Source organism: Marmota monax, unplaced genomic scaffold (assembly GCF_021218885.2).
Source record: "Marmota monax isolate L192 unplaced genomic scaffold, Marmota_monax_Labrador192_F-V1.1 WCK01_AAM20220418_F8-fsc00111, whole genome shotgun sequence".
NCBI lineage: Eukaryota > Metazoa > Chordata > Mammalia > Rodentia > Sciuridae > Marmota > Marmota monax.
In genome coordinates, this window is record NW_026695067.1 from 3,720,329 (window position 1) to 3,731,394 (window position 11,066).

An 11,066-nucleotide genomic window follows, 5' to 3' on the forward strand; every position below is an offset into this window, starting at 1 on the left:
GCAGAGGCTGGCTTTGAATTCACAACCCTCCCAAGTTGCTGGGATTACAGGCAACTTGTGGTGTGCCACCACACCCAGCTAGACTTCAGCATTATGAAAAGTGTTTCATACCTTGTGATCACTAAAGCAACCTATGGTGTGCTTTGATTTTTTGTTCTCTCATTTGTTTCAATTAAGATGTAATTTATATACACTACAATTCCCTTTTCAGTGTGAGTTTTGACAAATGCATACAGTTGTGCAACTATAGCCACAATCAGGATATAATATACATCACAGAATGACTCTCAATAGATAAGACATGGAAACAACCTAAAGGTCCATCTGCAGATAAATTGATTTTTAAAAAATGTGGCATATACACACAGTGGAGTAGTATCCCAACTTTAAAAAAGGGAATCCTGCCATAGACAACAACATAGATAACCTTCAGGACATTATGCTAAGTGATATGAGTTAGTCACAGAGAACTAATACTGCATGTCTATTTGAGGTGTCTAAACAACAAAGATTAAAGCAGAAAGGAGAATGATGGGTTATCAGAATGAGGGCACAGAAGAGGGGAAGTTGCTATTCAATAGGTATATAGTTTCAGTTATGTAAGATGAGTAGAGTTCTAGAGATCTTCTTCTTGGACTCTCCCTGCCCCACCCTGGCATCAGTCTTTCCAAAAGGAGCTCTGGTTAGCCTAAGCCAATCCTGAGACCAGACGACTTAGCTCTAGCTGCTAGAACGGAAGTCCAGCAACTGGGTAGTTTAAATTTATTTCTCACAGTTCTGGAGGCTGGGAAGTCCGTGATCAAGGTGCTAGCAGATTCATTTCCCAATGAGAGCCTGTTTCCTGCCTTGTGGACAGCCACCTTCTTCCCTGCGCTCACAGAGCCCTTCTCAGTGCACACACATGGAGAGCATGCCTTCCACATTCAAACTGTAGGGACATCACCACTCAGTCTGTAACAACCTTCCTATTGCCACTGAATGGTTCAGGCCTGGGTTCTTCTCTCTTTCTATAGAAGAGGGCAGACACAGGGCATTTGGCATCTGGGCCACTCACTTGCTACCAACCTGAGGACAAGACCAGTGCAGAGACGACAGAGCCAAGAGCATCACAAGTCTAGGAGCCAGCACCCTATCTACAGACACTCCTATCTATGGACACACTGTTCATTTGGGGCTTCAGTCAGCAATGAGAAAACGAGTGATGGGCCAGGTCAGAATGTCACTTGGTTTCTTTCACAAAAACCCTTAATTAGAAAAAAGAAAAAAGAAGAAGAAGGAGGAAAAAAAAAAAAAAACCTCACATACACTCCTTTACATTCCTGTTTATTTTTCCTGCTCACAAAAGCACCTGAAAGTGCCTTTCAAGGAGAGGAAATGCTAGAGCAGTTCCTCAGAAGCCCAATGCTGAAGTCTCAAGGGGGAAGCCAGGAGACCAGGCCAGGGACCCCCAGCATCCTAGAATTGGGGCCAGGCCCAGAAGAGTTTTAGAAGGCAGCAACTCGACACACAAAGGGCAGCTCTGCACAGGTCAGGAGCACCCTTCTCAGCCCAAGGAGCTCATCAGGCTCTGGGCCTGCTTCAGTTCTGCAGGGGCAAGAAATGGACAGGAGGGAAGCAGTCAAATGAGGTCTGGGAGGGTCCCTGGGAGGGTCCCTCCCCCCTCCCCCCTCCCCCCTCCAGGGGCAGCTGAACCTCACCTGCCAGGAGAACCTGGAACTTGTCTGCTGAGAGGGACATGACCACAGGCTGAGCTGAGGCACCTGGGGCAGGTGCCACCTCCAGTCGCAGGTGCACCATGGGCTCTTCCACAGAGCGCAGCAGGCTGGAGCTGAGAGTATAGTCCACCCTCCAGCCCACTCCTGCCAGCCTGTTCACTGTGAAACAGGATAGGGCATCTCTCAGGCAGGCGAGCCAGGCAGCCTGCGGTCCACATCCTGGTTTGGCCTGTAATACCTCAAGGCTGTGTGGTCTCTCAAGCTCTTGCCCTTTGACCCAGGCTTGGTACAGGGCAGGTACTCAGTCATTAAGAATTCAAATATTCACCACAAGCCTCAAAGAAAATAAAAACTTCTAGACTGCAGTCTAGAGATCTAGGGCCAGGTCCCAGCTCTGTACCTGCTCCATGTGCTGAGGCCTCAGAACTGGCACTCAGCACACTGCATGCACCTTCCAGAGTGGAGCCTGGCACCTACCCTGCTGGGCCCCATACTCACCACGCAAGCTACAGGCCCGTAGGTGCTCCTGCAAGGGACTCTGCTTCTCCTCGTAACAGCGGCACAGGCTGGCTGCATGCTCTAGGGGCAGATGGCAGTTGGCTGAGGTGGCAGGTGGGGCTATGGATGGGACCACCCAGAGGGCAGGTTTCGGGCTCCAAACCCAGAATGGGCAGGCACACCCCAGGGTCACATAGCCTGGCCTGCTCTTTAGCAGCCCTCGCCCACAAGCTAACCACCTGCCCATCCCCATCCTGTACCTTTGGGCAGCCCCAGCTGCTGCAGTTCACTGGACAAGGACTCGCCATCCACACTATGCTTGGCTGCACTGGAGAGGATGAAACTCAACACGGCGACTGTGGCTTTCACATCACCTGACTCTGCAGACCCATGAGTGGGGCAGGGTGTCACTGTGGCTCCAGCCACCTTCCTGTTGCCCTTTCATCTTCAGCTCAGAGCCCGAGGCTTCCTTGAGCCATAGGCACTGCTACTGCCCCACCAGAAGCCGGCAGAGGATGGGGGCAGGATCACTGAAGTTTCTTCTCCTCATGCTACTCCACTAAGGCAGCTGAGCTAGGGAGGCTGCTAGAGGAGGGGTCCTCCATGCCAGCACCAGGTTGAGTTCCCAGGACCACCCAGGGCCTGTGGACACAGTGGCTACTCACCAAACTTAGCATCAGCAGTGAGCTTCAGGATCTTTTCATACTATGGGGAAAGGAGGCCCTCAGGGGGGTGCCAGAGCCCTGCTCGGCAGCCCCCACCCCCATCCTGCATCCTGTGTGAGGAACAGGCTGGGGCTGAAGAAAAGGAAGAGGGTGTCCAGAAAGGCGGGGAGGCTGGATCACCCACCTCCCTGGGGGTCATAAGGTCATGTGACAATGGGATCCTGGGCTGTACTTACATCAATCCCCTGTCCCAGAAGCTCCTTCAGCACCTGGCTACACAACAGCCGCAGCTTCACAGAGGACTGGAAGGAAGTGCTCATATTAGCCAGACTGACACATCTCACCCCTCACTGCTCAGGGACTGGATCAGACAAGGCTAGCCATGTGATCAAGGTCATGCAGCATGGGAGCATAGGCTGAGAGCACTGAGGCCCCAACCTTAGTGAGATCGCCACTTAGATCCCACCCTCTACTTTCACAAACCCCAGTGCCAACCTCCTCTCCCCCCACCCTGAGAAGACTCCAATCACTCAACAATCTTGGCCAGTGTGCTGATCTCTGCCAGGACCCAGTCAGGACAGTCCAGATCACCACAGAACCGGAACCTCTGCAAAGGAATGAGGCAGGCTCGCTGCAGGGAGGGCTGAGGTGTGGCCAAGATCCATGTCCAATCCATGCCACTTGCCCTCCCCTATCGGCAGGCTATTTAGAGAACTCTTCTCCCTGACCCACAACACCACCAGACCTCGTTGGTGTCTACTCCAGGCATTGCTTTCTCTATGACAGACCCCATTCTGAAAGCCCAAGGTTCAGCAAAAAGCAAATCTCTCTTACCTCCACTCCAACTCCACCACGGCTCCAGCCACAATGGTTTCCCTGCTGTTCCCCTTATGCCAACCCCATTCCCACCTGCGTCCTCACTGTCCCCTCTATGGTTTTCTCTCTCATTTCATTCAGGGCCCTGCTTAAATGACCCTTTGTTGAGTGGGCCCTTCCACATCATACTTCCTAAAATGGCCCCTTGCATAAGGAAATTTGGGAGTCCCGTGGATATGTTCATTATCTTGATCATGGTGATCCAAGGCCCAGCAAGATTTGGCCTTTGCTTGCTGCCCTGCCTCACCTTTCACCAACCTCTGATCAACTACTGTAGCTACGCAAGATGCATGCATTCTGGGGGGAACCTTACCCCCTCAAAAGAGTCTGCACATACTCTTCCCTGTCTGAAGATACCTTCCTGCCCTCTTTTTTAAAAAATATTTATTTTTTAGTTTTAGGTGGACACAATATCTTTATTTTTATGTGGTGCTGAGGATTGCACCCAGTGCCTCATGCATGCAAGGCAAGCACCCTACCACTGAGCCACAACCCCTGCCTGCTTCCTGCCAATCTTGCTTCCTAACCTCTAGTACACAAATGGACTTCACCAGCCAGTTCCCACTCCACCCTCAGGTGGATTCCATTCTCAGGAAGCCTCCCAACATCATGCACAAGGCACAGTCAGGCCTCTACCCATGGAGTCTTAACTATGACCCTCAATTCATGCCTCCGACTTCACTCCCTTACTGCCACTTAATTCAGGCGCCTGACACAGACCAGGCACTCATCTGTTGAATGAATGGATGGATAAGGTGAGAAATTCCAATATAAAAACTACTCTCTGGCTCTGGAAAGAGCAGAGAGGATTCTAATAGTGTGCAAGAATGGATCAATTCCATGGGACTGGAGGGCTGGGGCAGTGGGCACCTTTAGAGGCCCTCTTGGGAACCGTATTAGGACTCCTGCTCCTGCCAACCCCCGACTCCTGCTCCTGCCAACCCCCAGTTCCTGCTCTGGGAGGACTCCTGCTCCTGCCAACCCCCGACTCCTGCTCCTGCCAGCCCCCAGTTCCTGCTCTGGGAGGCGAGGGCTCTTTCTTTTTTTATATATTTATTTTTTAGTTTTCGGCAGACACAACATCTTTGTATGTGGTGCTGAGGATCGAACCCGGGCCGCACCCGTGCCAGGCAAACGCGCTACCGCTTGAGCCACATCCCCAGCCCCCGAGGGCTCTTTCTTCCAGTCAAAGAGCAGCCCAGGACTCTAAGCTGGTGGGTCTCATCTGTCCCATCCCCGGGCTGAGAAGCAGGGGGCGGAGAGGGACCTTTCTCTCCTGGACCTTCGGCCCTCACCACCGCCCCCGCAGTGGTTAAGATGAGCAATTCCCCGCTCCCAGGGCCACCGTCACACCCTTCCCGCCCCGGCACCCAGGCATTATATCTCGGCTGGTGCCTCACCATCGCGCCAGGAGGCCGGGGCCCAGGCCTTGCTCCTTCCGGTCGCTCAAGGTCAGCTGATCCCGCGATCACGTGATCCTTCTCAGCGCCTGGGAGGGGAGGGCCGCCCCGCGAGAGTGCGAGGTGGTCTCCGCTCGCTGGAGGTGTCAGGGCTCAAAGGCCAGCGCGTTCGCCTCTGTCTCCGGAATCCTTTCCTGAAAACCGCCGGCGCCATTCCCCAGTTTAACTGAGGGCAGAAGCAAGGCGGCAGGAAAGGAGGAGGGGAGTAATTTCATTTGTTTATCTTGGGCAGGATCCCGGCGGCCAGGGTTATTCGGGTCTTTTCCATATTTTCCTCCATGAAGCGATCGATTTACAGCTGTGGGCTGTGCAAAGGGCATATTTTAAAAACTTTGTTGAAATATGGATACATACATATACAGGAAATTGTGCATAATTTAAGTACAAATTCTTTTCTAAGTATAAAGCTTAAAGAATTTTTTGTAAACTGTACACCCCGTGTAACCAGCACCCATATAAGGAAAGAACGTTTCCAGTACCTCTGCTCTCTCCTTCGAGTGTGCACGGGTATTTTATTTCATTTGACGAACCCTCCTAGGTGCTAGCAGAAAGGACTGTAACAATTTACAGAATCAGGAAAACCCTTTTCCTACAGCTTCACCAACACCAGACTTTTAATTTAATTTTGTCAGATCTGATGAGAAAAAATTTTTTTTCTCTAAATTGCAGTAATGTGCTTGCTGAGTGACTCAGCAACTGCGGATCTAGGAAAAGTAAGTTTCCAACTTTGACTTGAAAAAGCTTTTTTTTAAAAAAAATTAATTTTATTTGTTCTTTTCCTACATGCATGACAGTAGAATGTATTTTGGCATATTATACATACGTGGAGTATAACTTATTCTAATTAGGATCCCTATCTTATGGTTATACATGGGTAACCCTGGTTGTGTGTTCAAATACAAGGCTAGGAAAGTTATGTCCCCTTACTTATACTGTCCTTCCTATTCCCCGACCCCTCCCTTCCTTTTGTTTCCCTTTGACTAATTCAATGGACTGCCTTGAAAACTTTTTTTTTTAATCAGAAACTAGACTAAGGAATGAAGAAGAAATTGAGTAGTTTGAGATCTCTTCTCTCCTCAATATTGTGGCTGTCTCATCTACACTAGGTCTGCTGGATATCACAGCCCTTTAAGCTTTCAAAGGACAAATAGAAGGCCAGGGATGTAGCTCAGTGGTAGAGTGCTTGCCCTGGATTTGATTCCCAGCACTGCAAAAGAAAAAGATAAGGAATAGATTTAAAGTCCATGAAAATTAAACTGCTTCGTAAAATAGAAAGAAATCATGTCCCAGTTTGCGCTAATATTGATGCCATTCATAGAGTTTTTAAAATCATAAACCCAGCATATCGAAGACAACAATGTGTTAAAATATCATGCCATATCAAAATTATTTTAAGAACATTTGAATGGCTCAATTTGTATTTAATCATATCAATAGGTGGATATATTGAAAAATCATTTTTTAAAAAATGTTTTTTAGTTGTAGATGAACACAATACCTTTATTTTATTTTTTTATGTGGTGCTGAGGATCGAACCCAGTGTCTTCCACATGCAAGGCGAGCACTCTACAACTCCAGCCCTGAAAAATTATTTTTGATTAAAAAATAGAAAAAAGGAAATGAGAAATAGATGAAAACTGCCTTAAGTTGATAGAGTATTTGAAAAACAAAAGAGCAAACATAACATCAGACAAATTATTTAAATTTGGGAATAAGGTAAAAAGGTGGACAGAGTGTCCTTTTTATGTCATTAGGAGCTTCATTTCACAGATATTTGTTTCACAAATGAAATTATTTGGTTACTTACAGCAGTGATTCTCAAACTTTGGAGTGTCCCTGAAGGACCTACGGGCTTGTTGGAATAGATCACAGGGTCCCTCTCTGGACACCTACTTCAGTATGTCTGGGGTGGGACCTGAGAATGTGCATTTTCAACAAATCCCTAGGTGATGGCAGTGCTTCCAGTTTGTTATCACACCTTGAAAACCACTAATAGAAAATGCAACTGAAAGTTACATGTTAACTTGCAGATAGAAATTCTGTTCAGTAGAAAAGATAATCCGGGACGATTATAGATTATAGCTTTCTTGCCCTGTAAAATATTAACGAGTTTTGTCTCTAACTCAGCACACATTTGAAAGTGCCTTTCCTGATGTGCTATAGATACTGTCTCAACTGTTTCTTGAACTGGCTGTGCCATCTTGCTCATGTACAGGCCCAGAGCCCTGACCCACTGCAGGCCCACTCCTTCCCAGTGTTCTCTAAAACCGAAGGCAACCATGGTAAAGTGCCCTGTGTCCTGGGGGCCAAGAAAGGTGAAGGGTTGTCCCACCTACTGTCTGCCAGGCCCCAGAGAAGAGAATAGCCCCCATCCACCCAAGCCTAACACCATATCCTAGGGACTAGTCCACTTGAAAGCAGTAGCTTTCAAGTTCCCCAGAGAGTATTTCCTTGACCACAGGCACTACCAGGCTGTGGGTGGCCCAGAAGCCTGCATTAGCATCGGTGTAGCTACAGATTTGTCTCTCAAAAGCTTCCAGGGCTTCTGGTAACTGGTTTATATTTGGGTTTGCGAATAGAGGCTATCCCCCAGCAGGAAAGCAGGGAACAGCTGTTATATCATCAGTCCTCTGCAAGGAGAAGTTCTCCAGGCTCAGGGCAGCCATTAGCCTTTGGCCCAGTTGAGTGGTCCTTCAAGTTGGGTGTGGTGGTGCATTCATATAATCCCAGTGTCTCAGGAGGCTGAGGCAGGAGGATTGCAAATTCAGAGCCAGTCTCAGCAAATTAGCAAGACCCTGCCTCAAAATAAAAAATAAAATGGACTGGGGATGTGGCTCAGTGGTTATGTGCTCCTGGGTTCAACCCCTGGTAATTCCACCCCCCAAAAAGTAGCACCTCAAATGGGAGCCCCTCTTCCCACCTCCTTGTGCCCCTACTATCCTCACCTGACTGCTCTCCCGCCACCCCAGCCAAGTTACATTCTGGAAAACCTCTACATGTCCTTGGGAAGTCACTTCCTTCTTCTTCTCAGAGCTGTTGTTCCCACCCCACCCCCATTTGCTACCTTTCATGCAATGCAGAGAGATGACCAGTTTCTGTTCCTGGGTCAGAGCAGAACTTAAGGGACCAGGTGGGCCTTATGGCCTCACTGTCCCCCCTTTGTCCTACCTGCACACAGAAAAGGGGCAGGATGACTGGCCACCTGCCTTGCCTCCCACCCCGCCATCCTCCAGGCCAGAACTGTAGAGTCCTCCCTCCTTTGCTCATCTGGAGTAGCAGCACTGGATGAGGGATTTTCTTTTTCTTTTTTTTTTGCAGTGTTGGGGTCAAACCAGGTCCTCTCACATGCCAAGCAAGCGCCGTACCACTGAGATACACTCACAGCCCTGGAGGAAGACAGGGATGGGGCTGATCTGAAGGGCGGGAGATCATGGACAAGTCATGGGTACAGTGTAGCGGAGAGTGGTAGATCAAGCTCTCTAGGCTCACCTGAAACAATGGAGCCAGCACCCCCTTGTCCAGCCCCACCTACCTCACAGGTGGAAAGGGGGACTTCATAGAGAGTGGAGGCAAGCAGAAAAGGCCAGGCCATCTCCATCTGACCTTCTGTTGGCCTGGGTGAAGGGTAGAGGTTAGAGCTGAAGGTCTCCGGACTCCTGACCCTGCACTGGTGGAGGCAAGGCCCAGGAAGGGGCAGGGGCAGCAGCACCCACGTCATGGAGCCCATGGAGGAAAGAACTGACCAGAGTCCTGGAACCCTGGTGCTAGCTTAGGGCCCCCTCCTTCCCCCACAGATTGAGGTGGTGTCCAGTTTGGCCTCTGGTCAAGATGTAATCTTCTGACTTCTGACTCCAAAGCCCACCTTACCTCACCTTTCCCTCTTCTCACCTGAAGCTGGCATGAAAGTCCATATGAAAGGTGAGCATTTCCCTGAGCAGGGCTGCGGGGCTGGGACACAGCTCCGGGGGCTGGTGCAGGCAAGGTCAATCCCTGAGTCTTTGCAATTCTCACCCTCAGTTGAGCCTTCCCCCACCACACAGCTATGTTTGGGGGCTTCATGGGAGGCCAGGGGATGTCAGGGACAAGGTCTTCCTGAGATATCCATAATAGCACTGCTACTGCCAGACCCACCACAAACCCCGTGTCCCCAGTCTGCCTCCCAAGCTTTCCTTGCCTCCCCTCCCCAGTCTGCTAAAAAGGGAACTGGCCCCATCCGGACCCACTGGAGAAGGGTCTTGGGAAACCACCTGTTGGGAGATTAGCTCTACCTTGGTTTACTCTTTCATTCCCCAAACATCCACTGTCCACATTGCAGAGGCTGGCTTTGAAGTTGCAGTCCTCCTGTCTCAGCCTCTTCAATCGCTGGAGTTACAGCACCCAACCCAGCTCCCACTGTCTATTTTTCTTTTTCTTTTTTTATCTTTCTTGTGGTGCTGGGGATTGAACCCAGGGCCTTGTGCATGCAAGGCAAGCACTCTACCAACTGGGCTATATCCCCGCTTCCCACTAGGCCAGCCTGGAGTGATAGGTCAAGCAGGACACTTGCCCAAAAGTTCCCTCTCTGTTTGGAGATGGGCAGACTGTCGGACTATAAGATGCCCTTTGGTGGGGGCATGCCAGAGCTTCGTGCAGGAGAGAGCCTCCTCCAAGGAATAATGGAGAGTTTGAATATGGAGGGGGTGGAGGCAAACACATGGTGAAGGCGTCTACACGAGGGCTCCACAGGTGCACAGGCTCAGAAGACTTGGGACAGATATTGTCAGGAAGACTACTTGACCATCCCGGATCACAGGTAAAGGCTTCATGTTGATATGTATTTATTTATAGTATCTGGGATTGAACCCAGGGCCACTCGACTACTGAGCCACATCCCCAGCCATTTTTATATTTTATTTTGAGACCGAGTCTCACTCAGTTGCTTAGGGCTGTAATAAATTGCTGAGACTGGCTTTGAACTTGTGATCTTCCTGTCTCAGCCTCCTGAGCCACTGGAATTACAGGCATGTGCCACCACACCCGGCTCATGTTGATTTTTTTTGGTACTGGAGATTGAACTCGGGGGCACCAATTGAGCCTCATCCCCAGCCATATTTTGTATTTTATTTAGAGACTGGGTCTCTCTGAGTTGTTTAGCGGCTAACTTTTGCTGAGACTGGCTTTGAACTCACGATCCTCCTGCCTCAGCCTCCCAAGCCACTGGGATTATGCCACACATGGCTCATGTTGATTTTTATTTGTTTTTATTGTTATTTTTTTGTTACTGGAGATTGAACTCAGAGGCACCAACTGAGCCACATCCCCAGCCCTATTTTGTATTTTATTTAGAGGCAAGGGTCTCACTGAGTTGCTTAGCACCTCATGGTTGCTGAGGCTGGTTTTGAACTCATGATCCTCCTGTCCCAAGTTGTTGGGATTACAGGCATTCGCCACTGTGCCTGGCCCCATGTTGATTTTTAAAAGATGATTTTTTAATACACTTAATTTACATAACTGAATATGATTACTATTATAAAATTGTGACTGAATATTATCATGTAATAATCACAAAATATAAAAGTTAAAAACAAACTAAAAAATCAATCAATAAACCTCTTCTCTCTTCAAATAACAGTGTTTTCCCAATGTATTCAACTGTACATGTAAATTTCATGAGATGCCATCTTGAATTCTTAGAAAAATATTGCCTTGATAGTAGGCCTAAATTATCCCTGTAGTAAATCCTTCTCTGAAACTGTCCTAACGAAGATTAAAAGCAAACCTTAAATGGAGCCAACTTATTTCAGGTAATAGGTGCTGGAACAAAGTACAACACTATGTAAAGAAAAACAACAAAATCCAGCATCCACAACATA

General features: G+C 48.8%; 1 protein-coding gene across 1 annotated transcript; it reads right to left on the reverse strand.

Annotated features, from left to right (window-relative positions):
- Positions 1-1,307: 1,307 nt before the first annotated feature.
- On the reverse strand, positions 1,308-5,364 carry Commd4 (COMM domain containing 4). The gene is made up of 8 exons (XM_046428016.2): positions 5,155-5,364; positions 3,414-3,485; positions 3,115-3,180; positions 2,879-2,918; positions 2,474-2,593; positions 2,214-2,294; positions 1,698-1,874; positions 1,308-1,584 (listed from the first exon to the last, which is right to left on the reverse strand). The coding sequence occupies exons 1-8, from the start codon at positions 5,155-5,157 to the stop codon at positions 1,544-1,546; spliced, it is 600 nt and encodes a 199-aa protein (XP_046283972.1). The 5' UTR covers positions 5,158-5,364; the 3' UTR covers positions 1,308-1,543.
- Positions 5,365-11,066: the final 5,702 nt, after the last annotated feature.

Excerpts from the sequence above, each read along its gene's own strand:
- Commd4 (XM_046428016.2), bottom strand. Across the intron at positions 2,594-2,878 it reads CACTGCTGATGCTAAGTTTG|AGTCAGGTGATGTGAAAGCC; the intron begins GTGAGTAGCCAC and ends ATGGGTCTGCAG. Across the intron at positions 1,585-1,697 it reads GTTCCAGGTTCTCCTGGCAG|AACTGAAGCAGGCCCAGAGC; the intron begins GTGAGGTTCAGC and ends TTGCCCCTGCAG.